The sequence below is a fragment of the Stegodyphus dumicola genome, chromosome 3, assembly GCF_044657685.1.
Source record: "Stegodyphus dumicola isolate Sdum_Otavi_A_Nest chromosome 3, ASM4465768v1".
NCBI classification, from domain to species: Eukaryota; Metazoa; Arthropoda; class Arachnida; order Araneae; family Eresidae; genus Stegodyphus; species Stegodyphus dumicola.
The window spans coordinates 137316939-137336309 of NC_140770.1; the positions used below are offsets into that span (position 1 = coordinate 137316939).

The 19371-nt window shown below is 34.1% G+C and overlaps 1 protein-coding gene across 1 annotated transcript in view; it reads left to right on the top strand.

Moving 5' to 3' along the window:
- LOC118204726 (uncharacterized) overlaps positions 1-19371 on the top strand; it is a 149869-nt gene that overhangs the window by 79590 nt on the left and 50908 nt on the right. The window contains exon 3 of the mRNA XM_085813348.1: positions 10195-10440. Within this exon, the coding sequence (XP_085669474.1) occupies positions 10195-10440 (246 nt within the window). The remainder of the gene's footprint in view (positions 1-10194; positions 10441-19371) is intronic.

Genomic DNA, 19371 nt, shown 5'->3' on the forward strand with positions numbered 1-19371 from the left:
TGAAAGAAGGCAACAAATTTATAATGCTAATCCTATGGAAATTAAATTTTTATGATTGCAATTTGAAATTAAGCCAAAGTGTGTCAAAGGGGTGAGAAATAATCACACTACCTTTGGAATTTTAAAAAGATGTCAACTTTTAGAGAAATTAAATGTTAAAGTACAAAAAATAGGTATGCAGAAAGATACCAATAAAACAAGAAATTTGTATTTATATTGGATCGTTATAAAAATACTCTTGATGTAAGATCAGTAAAGTAAGATAAGAGGAATAGTGAAGAAAGCCATTGAAAAAAAAATGTAAATCCTATGGTAAAACAGTTATTCAAAAAAGTAATGACATCGCATAGGAATATTAATACAGTTGGGTCTTTTATGCAGAGTTAAGAAATAAATATAATGTAGTTTTAAATCTTCAATGAGCTTAAGACGTAAATAATATTAATATTGAAATGGCTGTGTAACAGCTAATCAGACAAACAAATTCAGAGAAGAAAATACAGTATGCATTAATGTTTGCATGTGAGGCAAAATAACAAAACAAAATAAATTATATGAATAGTTAAAAGTTGAAAATAAACATAGTATTGAATAATTACATATGACAGCGTACAAATAGAAAGTTGTATTAAGTGGCAACTATTATTTAAATTTCAAAGAAATAGTAAATCAACAATTTAACTAAATTCAGAGGAACAATGGTATATTGCATTGTAACCGTCTTATATAAAATTATAAGGTGAAATAATATGATATCAGAAAGGTTAAAAATAATTAAAATAATACGGGAGTATTATAAATTAATAACAGACAAACATTTTGATATCAAATATTAAATAAAACAAGTAAATACAGGAAAATAGTGAAAATACAAGATACAAGTGTAAAAGGTAAACAACTTATCCTATTGTGTCAAAGTCTTCTCAAATGCTGTATAAGCAGAGTATCTTAGTCCAACACTTCCAAAAAGAGGTGGGGAAAATCCATAATTGATCCAAAGTAGTGTAAATAATCCAAATAAGATAGGAATAAAAGTTCCAAGAGCTAAATTGATGAATCCAATACGAAATCCAATGCACAAATTTGATGAATTTAACGTTTTCAGCAGTCTTGAAAATCTTGATAAAATCCAAAATAATTGTAGGATCCCTTGGAAAGTGGTACCAAAATGTTCCTCCCAAGAAGGGCTCTTGAAAGAATCCAAAATGTTATAAATTGCTTGAATATTTCCACAAATACTAATAAAATCTTTTTGAGAGCAGTAAAAATAGCCAGCCAACAGTTGAAACAACATTAGCAGGAAGAAGTGGAAGAGCGGAGAAGAAAAGAACAGTATGAATTAGAGAGATTAAAACTTGAAGCAGAGACAAAGTCTCAAAATACCGGACAGATCTGGCCGAAAACGGAGCTGCGTCACCTTATGCAGAAATTCGATGACAAGAAAGGAGATATCAGTCTGTATTTGCTATTGTTTGAAATGCAAGCAGAATGGGCTGAAATTGATAAAGAAGAATTTGTATCTCATTTACTAGGACTACGTCCTTACGAAGTAACCCAATCAATACCTAGAGAACCCTCAGCTAAAGACTATGAACACGTGAAGAATTTATTGTTAAGATGATTTAAACTAAGCCCGGAAAAGTTTAGGCAGAAATTTATGAAACATCAAAAGAGTACCGAATCCACATGGGTAGATTTCAATTATGAAATAGAAAATTATTGTAAAGAATGGGTGACTGGTCTAGGAGTTAAGACTTTTGATCAGTTGCTAGATTTGATGGTGATTGACCAACTTAAGCGTCGAGTTCCTCCTGAAATTCGAGATCATTTACTTGATGAGTGGGTAGAAATGATTTCATCTAAAAAGTTAGCTGAAAAACGTGATGCCTATGAAAACATTTGGGGAAACTTTCAAAAGGAGCCTGTAGTGGATCGGCAGAAAGAAAGATACAATGCACTAACTGAAGGTAAATTGAGTTCAGATAATAAAAATAAAACTGAAAAAAAAAATTGTCATCAGGATTTAATTCGCAAACCTGGTTTCATTGACCTAGAAGTTCACGTCCAGATGATAAATATGAAAAACGAAAGACGCCACAATGCTATCAGTGTGGGTCCTATCGACATTTAAGACCCCAATGTCCAAAACTTAAGAATAGTACTGAACCTCCTGCTAATCTTAACAGGATTTGTGCAAAATCAGAGGATAAATTTCTATTACCTTATACTAGTATGGGTTACGTAAATGGTCATAAAATTCCTATATTAAGGGATTCAGGTGCTAGTATTGATATAGTTTGTCGCAAATACATCACGCCGGAAATGCTGACAGGTGAAAATGTGTGGGTGCAACAGCCATTAGATTTGAATCCAACCTGTTTACCATTGGCTGAGATCGAACTAAATTGCGATCTTGGGCGAGTAATAACTAAGGCTGCCATTATCAGAAATGAACTCGGCAAAGGAAGATATTTATTAGGCAATCGAACTTTTGCACTGTTGAATAAACAAGGAAAGGAGCCTGATAGTTGTCCTCACCAGGTTAATGCTGTCTCTACTAGAGCTCAAAGCAAAAGAAAAATAGCTGAAGAGAAGATCTTGGAACCGATGAAGGAAGAAAATAAAGCATCCAGAGATGTCTTTGAAGAAGAAGTTAAATCAACGGAATTAAACGTGGAAGATGTTCACGAAAATTTGAAAAACGATAAAGAAATTAATAATAAGCATCATTTTGCAATGCAGAGTAATCATCATCTTTCGGCTTTTAATTTAATATCAAAGCCGCTACTAATAGACAAAGAAAACAATTTTCGAAAGCAAATGGCAATTGAATATTATCCGAAAGGCACAGATGAACCGAGGAAAGGCTTTGCTGTGAATTATAGCCGAGGAACTGGTCCCACATGGAAGAGATCTAGGCACCGTCAAGAAAAAAAAGGAATACTAATTTGAACACTGTCCATTTTCTTCTTATTTAAATGTGGTAAAAAAAATATTTGTTTAAAACTTAAAATTTTTGGACTGAAATTTGGAAACTTATGAGAGAAGTTACCTTTTCTCTTTAAGCAATTGAGCAAGCCGAGCTTATAAACTTTCGAATTTTACAGAACTTTTCCGTTCGGTAAAAGTCTCTCCGTTGGGGGAGAGGTTGTAACAGCTTTAAATATTATTAAAATCTTGTAGTTCAAATAACTTAAATAGATGAACATTAAGGTATTTGTGAATGACAATATTTAAAAACCAGACTCGAGTGCCACGTGCGACTCTCGCACGAAGAATGTAATTTATTTTTAAATGTTAGAATTCTTTTTTTTTCTTGTTTTGTATGTCGCCATTTGAGTGCTAAATAAAGTTTTTCTCTGTGTTCTATCATTGGAGTTGCTTCATATTGCCAAAGAAGTATCACAGCATCAATCATCAAATTACTGAACTCAAAGATTACATCAATTCGCACGGACCTGACATTGTTCTTCTAAATGAAACGCACCTCCGACCTGCGGACTCATTTAAAATTGCTAACTTTGATGTTTCCCGATCGGATCGCATCCATAACCGAGGTGGAAGCACCGCCATCGCCACAAAAAGATATTTAAACTGCTTAAAATTTCCGCTACCTATTTTATAAAGTCTGGAATCCTGTGTCTGTAGTTTCAAAAGTAAAGGTTTGCTTTTCTCACCGAACACACATACATCCCTACCTGCCTTCACAGATCTCCTTATGTATTGAATATCTTCATAACGATCAACGTTCAACAGACACCCTACATTTATGTGAATAACGATCTCGCATCGGACCATCTGTATGGGCTACGCCACGGTCTTCCATCTTTAAAATCTCAAATCGATATGAATAAATATAATCAAATTCTCAACGATTCCATCTCATTTAACAATAGTTAATATTTAAACAACGCCATTGATTATCTTTATAACCATTATCCGTACCGCCATTAATAGTAGTTCGGAGTTCACCAAAGCTAAAGAAGACTTCACTTTCTCCCTGTACGTCCAGCAAAAAAGTAAAGATAAGAACCGTCTCTGAAAAACAGATCAAAGTACACAAAACTCTCGTGACAAGAGCCAAGCTAATAGAGAACTCAGGATAATAATGAATGGTTATAGAGACATCAGTTGGAACAGATTTGTGGAAAGTCTTTCTTATATAGATCACTCTGTGTGGCGGATCACTCGCGCACTAAGAATAAATGAAAACTGAATTGGTCCATTTAAGCATGATTATAATATTCTACATAACCGTGAAGAAATAGCCGACATTTTTCTAATATTTATGAACAACAACTTAGCATTGCCTAACTCAAATGATGGAAATGTTTACAATCGACTGATGCACTAAATCCAATCAAATAACGACATCAGCAATAGCCCGACTTTCCCTACAGAAGTACAGAATCTCATCCTTAAACCTCATCTTCGTAAAGCTTCTGGTTATGACTAGATTTCCAATAAAGCTATTAAAAACATGTCTAAGAAAGGCATTGTCTAAATTACGAATATTTTTAACGCCTGTCTCAGACTCAATGCCTTCCCACAAGGTTGGAAGACAGCAGTTATAATAGTTTTTAAACAACTACCAAAGACGTTTCTTATACTGAAAATTACCGTCTAATTACTGCCTTCAGTTGCAAAATTATTTGAAAAAGTCATCATAGAAAGAATCCAAAATTTTGTCCAGAACAACAACAAACTCAAAGATCATCAGTTTGGTTTTCACCATGCCTTCTCAACTACTCAACAAATAGCAATAATTGTAGAATACATCGGTGAGAATTTCCCGGAGCTCACTATACTTATTGTAAATTACCTAAAGTCAGAAAGTTTCCTAGTGGGTATCAAACGTAATCTTTCCACCACTAGAAAAAACATGGCTGGAATGCCTCAAGGTTCTATCATTTCGCCCACGCTTTTTAAGCTCTTCATTAATGATATCCCGACTGTCACGAGAGCTGCAACAGACTACGCTGACGACTCCGCCATTTTATATAAATCTTTAAATTCTCACCTTGCTGACAAAATTTACAGAACGTAATAAATCAAATTTCTCCCTGGTTTCAGACATGAAAAATGCAAATAAATTCTCAGAAGTAGTCAGTCGTAGTCTTCAATAGATAAGTATTCCGGAAAGATCTAGAAGAAATTACCATTAATGGCACTATTCAGAAAAGAACAGCACAGCAAATATCTAGGCGTCTATTTAATCTACAGATTAATTTTCAAGTATCACGTGACCTCAGTTCACAACATTTATATCGATCTATGCTTTAACCGGATAAAAGTATCAAACTCAAATTAAGCACTAAATGTTTATTATACCTACAAGCCAGCCGATGTATCTTATTTATTATATACTGCATCTGCCTGGGTTGCCACCGCTCGCACGAATAGACTCAAATTACAGCGATTTCAAAATAAACTTCTTCGAATAATTTCTGATTCATCTTAGTTCGTTAGAAATACTGTCATACATCAAGGCATCAATATTAAACCCATTAATAGTGAAATTCTCAAGTTATCTAACAAATTCTACACAAATAGTAACTATAAACGATACAGTTCGAAACATGCCTTCCCTATTGAACAAGTGTGCAAGAGACCAAGAACAATTCACTATAATCCAAACTGGTAACTACTGATATCTCTGCATCATTTTTTTTCTGTACGTATTTACTTATTTACTTAATATTTACCTGGGAAACTATTTTTTTTACTTTACTTTCAGCTGATTAAGCATGCATAGACTTTGTTGTTTGTCAATATGAGTGATACAGAGACGACAGCGGATTAGCTTAGCCAACACAAATAGAGTCAGAAGTACGGTTCGCACTAAGGTCAAACATAAAACGACTAAATATTATATTTTCTCATTTTATCTCTCTGTATTGTATCGTACGTGTAACTGCAACATCTTCAAGTGAAAATACTATGGAATATAGCTATAATTGCTTTAAGAATGCAACAGTTCAGCTTGGATTGTACGTAAAAGTTTTTCGAGCACACAGTGCGCAGGTCTTCCATTATTTGGATTTTAAGATGCCGTACTTATAAGATGCCATTATATTTTTAGGGTTAGGATAAAGAGTTAGGATAAAAATATGGTAGTAAAGGCCGTGCCGTAAGTCGTAAACTACCTGCAAAAGTGAAGCTCCAGATCCAGGCTTCAGTTATAGAACTTGAGTTTGAGAGTCTTCTGCCTTTCGTCCACGTTTTATTGTACGAGTTAAAGATTACTAGTTTACGGCCATGCTTATTACGTGCCTGTCAGTCCAAGCCGGTGACTTTTAGTTAAAAGCAAAATACATGGTAATAACTCGCTTAGGCTATTTAGTTTACTTTAGTTACTATTTAGCTTAATTTTGCATTTTCTATTTTAAGTTCAAGCAAAAAGTGTTGTACACCCAAGAGGAGCCATCTGTAAAGATAATTGAGTTAGAATAAAAGGCATATTTTAACTCTCCTTCGGAGTTGTTATTTACACACAAAGAGCTTAGCGAATAGTCGCTACATAGTTCTATTAGTTCTAGCAATTAAAAGAATTTTAGCTAGAAAATCACAAAATACTTAAACAATATTGCATAAATAATTATTATAATTTTGTTTCAGACAAAAAAGTAATGAGTGGAAAGTTTCATACAATTTCAAATTTAATTATATTAGTCAGAAACGCAATAACCAGTCATTTTATACAGCAGCTATAGTATTTACACAATTCATCAAAATTTCCTGAAATTCTAAGCAGCCGGCTCAAAGCATGCATCAAGCACATTTTTGCAAAAACCTTTAACTGGAAAAGAAATTACCTTGTATTATCTACATTATTTTCTTAAAATCAGTAAGTACATGGAAAGTTGTGTCAATACGCAACTTTTACTATCATAAAAAGTTATGTATCTTTGAGTAAAATTGTATATGGAATCATTTTATATGTAATTCAGGATTTAATACCTAGAGTTTGCTGTAATACTAACATAAAAAATTGTATGTCCTTTTAAAAACTGTAAAAGTTTTTTGTAACTGGTTCTAGGGCAAATTTTTACATTTCTTTTACCATTAATTTGATTGCAGAGCGAAATTTACATTTTTTAATGTTTGTAAGAAATCAAATTTTAATATTAAAGTATAAAACAAAATTTTACTGTTTTTGAAATATTTTTGATTCATACAAATACAGCCTTAAAGAAAGAAATAAATACAACAATACATAATATTAAAGCAATATACGAAAACCATAATCTAATCAAATGGACTGAAAGATTTACAGGAATTTACAGATATCTTTCCTATTGCATAAAGAATATTATTTCGAAATGCCCAGCTGCGATGAGATAGCTTTTCCGCAAAGCTGGGTTAGGGTTACCATAAAGTGACACAGAAAAGCAATTTGGCTATTTGGCAATACTTGGCGACATGCCACGGACGGAGCAAGAACATTCTTGTATTCCCGAGAATATTGTCGAAGGTGGGTTAAAGCTATATATACCCTGCCTGTACCATTAGAGTATTTTGAATTTAGTAGTGTAGTAGTGAGTTTTGAGTTCAGAGATTAGCTTGAGAGCGATCGAACGAGTCGGGAGCTGTACTTTAGTGCTCTTCCGAAGGTATCTTTACTGTTTTAGCCTGAAGGCCGTGTTGCTGATTGATTCAGCGTGTGTAATACTGGCGAAAAAATTGTGTTTTGATTCTTCATCAAGTGTTATCACCAATTACTCCAAATTCACAAACCCGTAGAACGGAACAGTATTGTTGTGACATATATCACTTGTCTCATAAACATCTTAGAAAATGTCCATGATGGGTTCTAATCATTCTTAATTGGAAAGCATAGAGGTGTAACAGCTTTAAATAATATTAAAATCTTGTAGTTTAAATAATTTAAATAGATGAACATTAAGGTATTTGTGAATGGCAATATTTGAAACCAGACTCGAGTGCCTCGTGCGACTCTCGCACGAAGAATGTAATTTATTTTTAAATGTTAGAATATGTTTTCTCTTCTTGTTTTGTATGTCGCCATTTTTTTGAGTGTTAAATAAAAGTTATTGCTGTGTTCCATCATTGGAGTTGCTTCATTTCGCCAAAGAAGTATCACAGTCTTAATTATTTTGGAGGCACCGACGAGATCGCATAATCGTGTGTATTTTTATTTTATTAGTTCATCACTGAACATAATATTAGTGATACCAGATTATTACTTCCTGTTCATATAGAATTGCTTTATTTTATTAGTTCATCACTGAACGCAATATTAGTGTTACCAAGTTATTACTTCCTGTTGATATTGAATTGCCTTATTTTATTAGTTCATCACTGAACGTAATATTAGTGATACCAGATTATTACTTCCTGTTGATATTAAATTGCCTTATTTTATTAGTTCATCACTGAACGTAACTTCCTGTTGATATTGAATTGTCTTATTTTATTAGTTCATCACTAAACATAATATTAGTGATACCAGGTTATTACTTCCTGTTAATATTGAATTGCCTTATTTTATTAGTTCATCACTGAACGTAATATTAGTGATATCAGGTTATTACTTCCTGTTAACACTGAACTGCCTTATTTTATTAGTTTATCACTTGAACGTAAACTTAGTGATACCATTTTAATGCCGTTTCTACTAGAGCTCAAAGGAATAGAAAAATAGCTGAAGAGAAGATCTTGGAACCGATGAAGGAAGAAAATAAAGCATCCAAAGATATCTTTGAAGAAGAAGTTAAATCACCGGAATTAAACGTGGAAGATTTTCACGAAAATATGAAAAACGATAAAGAAATTAATATTGAGAATCATTTTGCAATGCAGCGTTATCATCATCTTTCGGCTTTTGATTTAATATCAAAGCCGCTACTAATAGACGAAGAAAACAATTGTCGAAAGCAAATGACAAATGAATATTATCTGAAAGGCACAGATGAACTGAGGAAAGGCTTTGCTGTGAATTATAGCCGAGGAACTGGTCCACCGTGGAAGAGATCTAGGCGCCGTCAAGAAAAAAAAGAAGACTAATTTGAACACTGGTCCATTTTCTTCCTATTTAAATGTGGTGTAAAAATACTTGTTTAAAACTTAAAATTTTTGGCCTGAAAATTTGGAAACTTATTAGAGTAGTTATCTTTTCTCTTTAAGCAATTTAGCAAGCCGAGCTTATAAACTTTCGAATTTTACAGAACATTTCCCTTCGGCAAAAGTCTCTCCGTTGGGGGAGAGGTTGTAACAGCTTTAAATAATATTAAAATCTTGTAGTTTAAATAATTTAAATAGATGAACATTAAGGTATTTGTGAATGGCAATATTTGAAACCAGACTCGAGTGCCTCGTGCGACTCTCGCACGAAGAATGTAATTTATTTTTAAATGTTAGAATATGTTTTCTCTTCTTGTTTGTATGTCGCCATTTTTTTGAGTGTTAAATAAAAGTTATTGCTGTGTTCCATCATTGGAGTTGCTTCATTTCGCCAAAGAAATATCACAGAGGTGACAGAAGGACTTGCTCACTTTCCTGCCTATTTTGAAAGAAAATGCCCCGAAGACGGATCCAAGGGTCTTGCACCAATAATTCCTCAACAAACCATTCTAAAGGACTTTCGTCTCTCCTTGTATTTTGCTCATAAAAATGCGCATATAAATAAATGGGCTTTCAAATAGCTTAATTTGTTAAGCAATTATAAACTGATTAAATTTAAAAGCTAAATTAAAAATCATGCGTATCGCAAATGGAAGCACATTAAGAACTATTTACGCAAGAGGCGCGAGGAAGGTAAATTAAGCGTTTTAAATTTCGGACAGTGGCAACATTAGCCAAGACGAATATAGGCTATATTTATGGTAGTTTAGCGTAACGTAACAGAATGATCTAAAACGTTTTTAATAGCTTCTTTGAGGATGCTTCTAATGTCAAAATATTTCTGCTATTAATATAGAATGTTACTAAACATTTGGATTTGAACAGACTGAAATCCTAGAAAAATATATTCTAACTCTTATGTGGTGCATAAGTTATCCTATCAACGGTTGTTCAGCAGTTATTATAGCCTTTCCACTGTATAAACTCTTTGATATTTCAATGAAGATCATTAAAATTATACCCAAGTAATAGGACAGATAATGGGTTTAGTAATTTCTTTAGTAATTGCTGTAAATTTACTGTATTCATAACATTCTTTCCTTATTCTAGGCCTTCTACGCTACTAGAAGCTGACGAGTACGACGAAGAGGATATTCGCCGCTTACGAAATTTCACTGTTACGCCCAAAGGTCTTATCAACTGGGGAGATTCCTTTCGATCTCACTCTCTGACGTCCGTCCCGGGTCTGGACCACTTCCACTCCTGCAGTGGAAGTCAATGGGACGTTGCTTCTACGAAATCGTATCCAATGGATTCCTCCCAGTCGCAGTGGCATTGTAGCAAACCACCTCAGAGGTACGCAAAATGATTCGATGCATTAACGGATTTACCAAGTGTTTAGCAGATTCTCATGTTTAAAATTGTTTTGTAATGTGTAATGTATTACTTTAACTTTCAGTTGCAGTTTAAGCAGTTTGCTTTAATAACGAATCCTTTGGAGACTTTCTCAAATATTCTAATGCTATCAAGAAAATGGTTTTACACTAGAACCTAATTTTGAGAAACTGGAGGTGTTTATGAAAAGAAACGAAGCGGCCACCTGACAGTTTTGAGTTAGAACAAAATGGACGATATCATTCATAATAAAAAGTTGCAGTAACCAACAATGTGTATATGAGTCAGTTTCTATTAGAAAGTTCTCCATAAATGCATCCCTCTCTAAGCAGATAACCCTAGTTCTTTGCCATAATGAAGCGAAGCCAAAACACCAACAATGAGGTTGGGAAAGGTGATATCGCAATCAAATATACATATTACGAAATAGTGCTCAATCATAATAATTTGTTCTATGTTTGAAAACCCCATCTCCATCTTTCATCAAACAAATGGGATTTTAGATTGACGGTGAAATTTTAAGTGATATATTACTTGTAATAGTACAGCGGTGGGATCCAATGAAAAAAATTCCCCATTCCATACTAAAGTTTCAACAGGTTTTTAAAGTTTGATCTGGGTGACTTTAAAAATCACACTGCAATACTGAGCCAAGACTGGCATAAGTTATCAGAAATCGCAGTTTGTCAAGCTGTATGATTGAGATCTTACTTCGCAAGATTGTCTGCAGCTTTTGAAATTGTCAATTCCCTGATCAGCTTTATTGATTAATGGTGTGATAGCATATGTAGCATAACATATCGCAAACGAAAAAAAAGACACTTATGCACGTTTCCAACGTTAATGTACGGAAATGTTATCTAGAAAGTATTTTATTTGTTCGCCCTAATCGGTATAGTAATTAGCATTGCCGCCTTGCGGCGTCGTTGAGCCCAGGTTTGGATCCCGAAAAATGTTTGGACTTAAAATACATGGCTAACTGAAAGTCCTGTCGAGTGATTTGGTAGTCCTCGTGGTTCTCTGATTACGATAAGCAAAGTCCCATTCTTTTACTTTTAAATCTTGAGTAATCTCGCTCTAAGATAATCCCTAGGTACTCCTTTAATTCGCAATGAATCACAGGCTTGAAGCGAGAAGGAACTCTTCTTGCTTTCTTCTTTGCTGTTCGCTCTTTTCTAACCTTCGTTGCGATTTCAAGATGTGGGCAAAAGACCGTTGGGGCAAAAGGTCAGAGGTAACCTTGGAGGCAATTACCTCCGCTTCCAGAGAAAAATCCGAGGTCTTACAGCACTAATTCGCTAAGCGCGAAGCACAAATTACTAACTAATTAATAATTCATTAAAGAAACGTATCTCAGACACATTTTACATTGATGGACTCGTTCTAGCTTGAAATATCGAATAACATAGATTGCAACGCGATCCCATGAATATTTACGCAGGTACAAGGCAAAAATTCGAAGCGCTTAAGAATGCACCTTCGGCATCTAGAGAGCTAGAGAGCAAGGTTCAGGAGATGAGGGATGAAAGATTCTTGGATTTTTCCGGATGTTCTTCATGAAAATTGCACCTGAGCAACAATTTCAGTCATTTCTGAAACAACAACATATTTGATTCATAAATCGATTAGTCTCGTAAAAATGTATTGTGTCTAGAAATCTGAAATATTTTTACAATCCTTAAGAGAAGGTTTAATACAGAAAAGGAACTGACGCGATCGTTCTCATTTGAAGAAGAGAAATTTTTCACACGCTTAGAAAGTACGGAACAAAAAAATACTATAATCTACATATATAACGAAGAACGTCTGCGTGTTTGTTCGCCAATAACTCAGTCATTACTACAGCTATCATCACCAAACTTTCTATAATTATTTTCAGGGTCCTGGAAAAGGTCGTCGTTCACCTGTTTCCAAAAACAAAGTAGCTAAAAATCAGAGATATGAATTAAAAACTCGAAAAAACGATAATTTTCGCCTTCATTTTTCCGAGTGCCAACAGTCTCGCAAGCTGAAGATGAAAATCTGCTCTTTTTCGAAAGTTGTTGTCATTGCTAGCTTTCAATTTCTAGAATTTGTTAATAAAAATTTCTAAATTTTACGATGAAATAAAAATAGCATTGCCAAACATCAAATACATTGTTTCAGATTCCGAAAATTCGTGGGAAGCCATTTCGACTACTCTCACCTTCGTGCGACTTTAATCAGCCGAGATATTAATTAAAAATTCTGAAAACGCTATTTTCGCATTCATTTTTCCGAGTGGCAACAGCCTAGCGCGTTGGAGATAAAAATGCTTTATTTCGTAAAATGTTCCTTCTGCTCGCTTTCAAATCGTAGAGTTTGTTAATCAAAAATTTGCAAGTTTTACAAAATCTACATATATAAAGAAGAATGCATGTTTGTTTGTTTGTTCGCATTATTAATTTCTGATAAATCTTTCGCCACATTTAATCGACTAAAATTGAATATGGGTGAAATATTGGATGTAACTTAGCATTTACGACCATTTGATTAGAAAGAGGAAAATCATTAAAAACTGCGTGAACTGCGTGCATGATTTAAAACTCGGGTATTTCCGTTATTTAGGGATAAGGAAGGGAAGGAAATTGAAAGGAAAATGTTTTCTGTATAATGCTCTCATTAAATACGAAAACCCAAGAAAAAATACTTTTCACTGGACACGTTAAAATCTACGACTTGCGTTGAAGTGAAATGAATATTTAGAAACTGTAAATATACTATTGCAATGTAAATGAGAAAAAATGCATTTTTTTCTAACTCATAAGAAATAAGCTGATTAAGGATTTTTAATACACTTAATATAAAACTACATTTAAAAAGTATAAAATATGTTTAATTAATGCAAACTAATTTAGGTTAAAATAACACGTCGAACACATATTAATTTAAAAGTCAAACAACAAAAATCAGCGTTATATTTGCAATTTTTCACAGGACTAATTTCGATAGCTTTACCAAACCATCAGCCTCAGCTGCCAAAGTGCAAATGCTAACCTGTCTGTGTGAGGGTAAATATACAAAAGGTAAATACTTGAGTCCTTTAAAACGTTTTTGTAACTCTAGTTATGTGCTTACAATCAATGTTGTTAAAAAAAAAAAAAAAAGAAGAAGAAGAGCCGGATAAAGTCTTTAATGTCGCATAGCTTTGTGTTGGTTTCATGTAGTCTGCTTTTATTACTGTAAATAGCATGCAATCTGTTTGTACAGGCTTGTATTTTATTCGCTGTAAGCATGTACAAGCCAACGAGCATGTAAAACAGCGCTAGCTGAAAAACTAAAATACAGCTATACGCATGAACTTATAACCCTCAATACAATTTTTTCTTTACTAGTAGCTTTATACCCTTATATCCATATTCGTTACAGCATAGATATTTTCCTGTTGATATGCGCTCCAATAGATATATAGTGACCGTATCAATGGCACACCATTCTTCAGAATTTTGTATTCCTACAGTATTTTTTGGGGTAACAAATTACAATATACTGATAGTTATATATTTAAAGTTGCTTTCGTTTACTACCTTTCTATTCTACTTGATTAATCTTATTTCTGGCTACTCTTATTAAAAATTAAAATTATTAAATGCGATTTCAAGATACTGCTGTTATGTTTATACTAAAATCCCATATTTATTGCATTTTTGTCCGCATACTTGTTACAATCATATTTAATTGAAGAGTGTCTAAAATTACAGGGTTACTAGAAATGTTTTCCTTGGATTCGGAAATCTTGTACTTTCCAAGTTATAGAATGCAAACTTTCTCGACATTCATGTACGAAAGAATAAGCTTAATTTTTTTTTAATTCATGAATGCATATCTTCTTAAGGGTACATTCTGTAGTAGATATGAGTTCCGTTTTCAAATTTCGAAAACATTTTATGCTTTAGAATATGTAAAATGTTTATGCATCGTGATGCAACATCCGTTTGAAGAGGAACGATTCATATCAACCATGCAACCAGAGCACTCTATAGACAATTCAAGAACATTTGTTACTTGTATAAAAGCAAGAGTCCAAGCATTATTAGATAAACAGTAAAGATATTAGTTTTGATCGTATCTCACAAACATCAATACATAGCGTTAGCCACGGAAATGGTACTCCGCAGCCAATTACTGGGAATATTTCGTAGCGGCTTCTGTTATGGTAACAATACACAAGTTGTAGCGTTTGGCCAGACCTTCAAAGGTATGAATATTATATTCTCTCACAAGAAGTATTGATATACGGTGATTTTGCTGTTCGTCAATTATTCGGTAATGAAGCGATGTTTTATTGACGTGTAAAGGTAAATCAACAGGCATGGAAGGTTGTCGTGACCCCATTGAAGAGAATCGGAACACACCAAAATTAAACTTCTGCGCGTTTTTACAATAGTACATAGACATTTTTATAGCTTCTAGAACACTAGGCTGAATATGTCGTAACTTGTGTGCTATATTTGTGATAATTTATTGAGATTAAAGATGATTCAAAATGTTTCCAACAAGATGGACTTCCCTGTGAAAGGTTGTTATCTGCGTAATTTTGTTGGCCCATAAGAAAAATGACAAGTGGAGGATTGTTCAGATGGCCACCTATGTCAGAAGACTTTATGCCAAGTAATATATGTGTTCCTTTGGAGATATGTTAAAGGCAATGTTTATGCACTCCAACTTCCAACAACATTAGAGATGCAATCGAGCCACATTATACTTTGTTTGTAACCATAAACAGGAAAATCTTATATCGCATGTAAGCAAAGAGTTGGAATACTGCTTGGACGTATGTCATGTGACAAGAGGAGTACACATCGAAGATATGCAGTACTGTGATTAAATCCCTCTGCCCGGCAATACCGTATATATTCGGCGTAGAATATTTCTGTGATATCTGTAAGAACGTATATACGTGCGTCTTTGAAATATGTTAAAGAAATTAAGGCAATATATTAAGGTACATAAACCCAGGCATAAAGTACAAGAAGCATTTTGTCATTGAAATCAGGAAAATATCTCTCTCTAATAATAGTTTTAGGAAATTTGGGCTCCCTTAGTGAGAACTCGTACCAGTCAGAGGATTGAAATTTGAAGAATATTTGCTATATCTGATGTAGCATTCATTTATTATTTGCGGTATCTTATGGAATACAATGTTTGAATTCCCATGAATCATTTTTAATTCCCTCTTATTTAACTCAATGGCTCTTTATTTATTTATTAGTAATTAATTTCTTTCATAATTAATCCCTGAACCTATGAAAGGACAGGAAAGAAGCTGATCAAATCTCAAGGATCATAAAATCCTCCTTTTGTAGTTAAAATAACTAATACGTCTCCATGTAAAAATGTCAGTAAACATTTTATACAATTCCCAAAGATTGCGTTTTCTGATAACATCGAACGTATAAAAAAAAGTAAACTTCGCTCTAGAAGAAATAGAGGAAGTTGATGACGTCTTGGAACAGCAGCAAGGAAATTTTATTCATTTTTATTTTTATTTCACTTAGAATGATTCTACCGTAATTCAATCGAATAAAAGCATTTCGTTTATTTGACAGAAAAATGTACCCTCCTGGTGATTTTCAAAATCTGTCAGTTACAGAAATATCGCTTGTATTTTCTGATGTTTACTAGTAGCACCGAAAGCTCTCTAGACTTGAGTTTATCCATCTACGAAGATTGCACTGACAAATAGAACAGAAGGATTTTTGACGCTAGAAATATCTTTAGGCAAGTAATTTCTAAAACTTCAATACGAAAGACATGCGTGTCACGATTTTTGTCAGAACTGTTAAGAGCAGATTATCTGTATGCGCGTCATGAGACTTTCAATTTATGAAAACATTTATCTGATCAATATAGCAATATCAGGTTATTCTTACCATTTTATTATTATTATTAACTAAAATTAATACAAATGTTATTATATTTGAACAATTTTCTTCGGCAACAGTAAGAATATTTAATGGTTCAAAGTATTTTAAATGTTGCTGTTCTACACAAGAATTGCAATAGCAAATATCCATGCTATAGTAGAGATTTAGGCTCCAGACTTTAGGTTCAAGGCCAACACTAGAGTCATTGTAACTGGTGGGAGGCTGCAAAACTTTGGAGGAATAGGACAGAAGAATTTAGGAGTGGCAACAAGGCTTTCACCCATTAGGTATACAGTTTTGGCTAAATACCGTACCTAGAGGACGGTTCTGTATCCAGTGTTTGCAAATTACCGTACCTAGAGCGCGGCTCTATTTAATAATTTCATTCATATTAGGAGACTGACTGCTAATACTTGTGCGGATTATTTATAGATTTTAGAGGCATCATTGCTGTCTTAGTCTGACATATGACTGACATCTGATTGTCACCATAATAGTTAGCGATTCTGGCTGATATATCATTGGGCCCAAGTTTTAATATTGGAGAACGTTTGAATGTTTGTAAGTGTGTAGTGTTTTTTTCGGCAAAGGGACACATAAAATACACGCTAATTGAAACTGGGGATTGAAATTGAAGGATCTGTTGCCCGTGGTTTCTCCTTTCAAATTGGCATTAAGTTGGGCAACGTTGTACCATAAGGTGCCTAATGGCCATTACAATAACAGATGCAATCCTGCACTCCTCGCTACGATAAAATTCCTCGACTTTCTTTGATGTTAATGTCAGGCAAGGAAGTTACATCACGACCAATCAATTTAATTTATATCTCTATTACTTCTTTTAATAATTATAGCTAAGGGGGTTTAATGGTACTTACGTATTATGACAACTACCTAGATATCTCGCCAAAACTGGCGACCCTTGTTGATTATATAGGTTAACTCTAACGTAGGTTATAGAGGGCTCTAAAATAAAGAGCATTATACCGCACTAGTTCCGCACTTGCTATTACCACACCTTCTTTTGATAAATTTATGCGGATTATTACATTTAGGTTAAACACGTGAAACTTTTTCTGATTATTTTTTTCCTAACGGATATCAGCATTTTCCAACTTCCTTCAAATGGAGAAGAAGCTACAGAATGTTTCAGAGATGATGGTATTTTACCCAAAGAACGCGTCTGTAAAAACGACCATGATGTGAAGTTTTATAATTCAGGATTTTATTGAAGATGCGAAGTCGAAAATTGTCAACAAAAGTTTGGTGTCCGAAATGGTACGTGGTTTGAAAAACTCGTATTGAATTTTTAAAAGCTTTAAGATTTATTTACTTTTGGGCATATGAACAATCGTCCATTAAATGGTGCAAACATCAGTTGGATTTATCCGATAAGAAAATTCTTGATTGGAATAATTATATATGCGTGAGGTCTGTGAGAAGGATTTGGAGGATAATCGAAATATTAAAATTGGAAGGCCCGGAACGATTGTCGAAATTGACGAAAGCCTTGTTATGCGTCGAAAGATTAATCAAGGTCGTAACAGTGGGTCTTTGGTTGGAATTTGCCGGGAAACAAAAGAAACATTTTAGTCAGAATTCCAGGCCGGAAGGCAACAACATTAATGCGTGAAATCCAAAATAATATTGCTGAAGACTCAACAATAATGTCGGATTCGTGACCTGGGTATCAAACAGAGGAGCTCATTGCTGCCGGTTTTGAACATTTTAAGGTGAATCATCGATACAATTTTGTTGACTCATCTACGCAGACTCATACTAAGCACGTTGAAAGGATGTGGGCTTCCGCAAAATGGAGGAACAAGCGACAACGTAGGACAAGCCGCCATCATTTGAATACCTATTTAGCTGAATTTATTTGGAGGAAAAAACAGGAAATGCCTTTCGATGCTATTTTCAGCCACTGTCTTCACCATTAACTTCAATGTTTTCTCTTAACCAGTTCTAAGTAAGTTAATTTTAATTTTTTAAAATTCGTATTTAGTATATAGTTTATATATACAGTGCGTCCGTAAAGTCATGGTGCACTTTTGATCGGTCACAGAAAAGCAACAAAACAAGATAGAAATGTGAAATCTTCACCAAACAAAAGAAAACCTCTTGAAGTTTCATACCAATGCAGTGCAGCTCGATGTGGGCTCCATCCATGCCGTCACAGTCTACTCCGCAAAGAAAAATGGCCCTATCACTTTATCATGCATCAAGCCACACTACACGCTCACTAGGGCTGTTACGTTCGTACTCCACGTAGGAATGAGGATTTTCAGCAGCCCATATTCGGATGTTATGGCGATGAACATTTCTACTAACATGGAATGTCGCCTCATCGGTAAACACAATCTTTTGCAGAAATAGGTTATCATTATTCGTAATTTTTGGTTTCTAAGTTTTTGTTCTTTATAATTAGGGCTTTTATTTTTAAAACAATTTATAAACAAAAACTAAAAAACGATAATGAAGATTTTTATCGGCAAATGTCGCCGAGGTAGTCGTCATAGTACATATTTATGGTTTGAGTACGTAGTACCGGTTTAATTTATGATACATTTAACTATTATAATTTATTCGACTGATCATCTCTATGTGCATTTGCACCATTTCTGTAATTAATAAAACATGTTTCCAACGCCATAATTTTCAGTACATCTATGTATAATGATTTGAATTTTACTTTACATGTGTTTATGGATTTATTCTATAGGAAAACATTATGCGCAGAAGTTATCAGGAATTCAGTAACTTTTATAGGGACCACCAGCCGCCTAACGGTAAAGTCGCTGATTGCTAATAGTTCGACTCGAGTTCGGACATCGGCGAACGGGCTGGGGCTGCATGGGAGTTTTGGTGGATTTCACTATGCGTAACGTGGAGGCAGTTTCCCTAAAAGGTCTTCAACGAACGCATCTTTCCTTGTAGGCAGTTAGTTCTCAAGTTCCTTTGACTTACTTAACCAAATTAACCAAACCGAGCTATATGCTTTGAACTG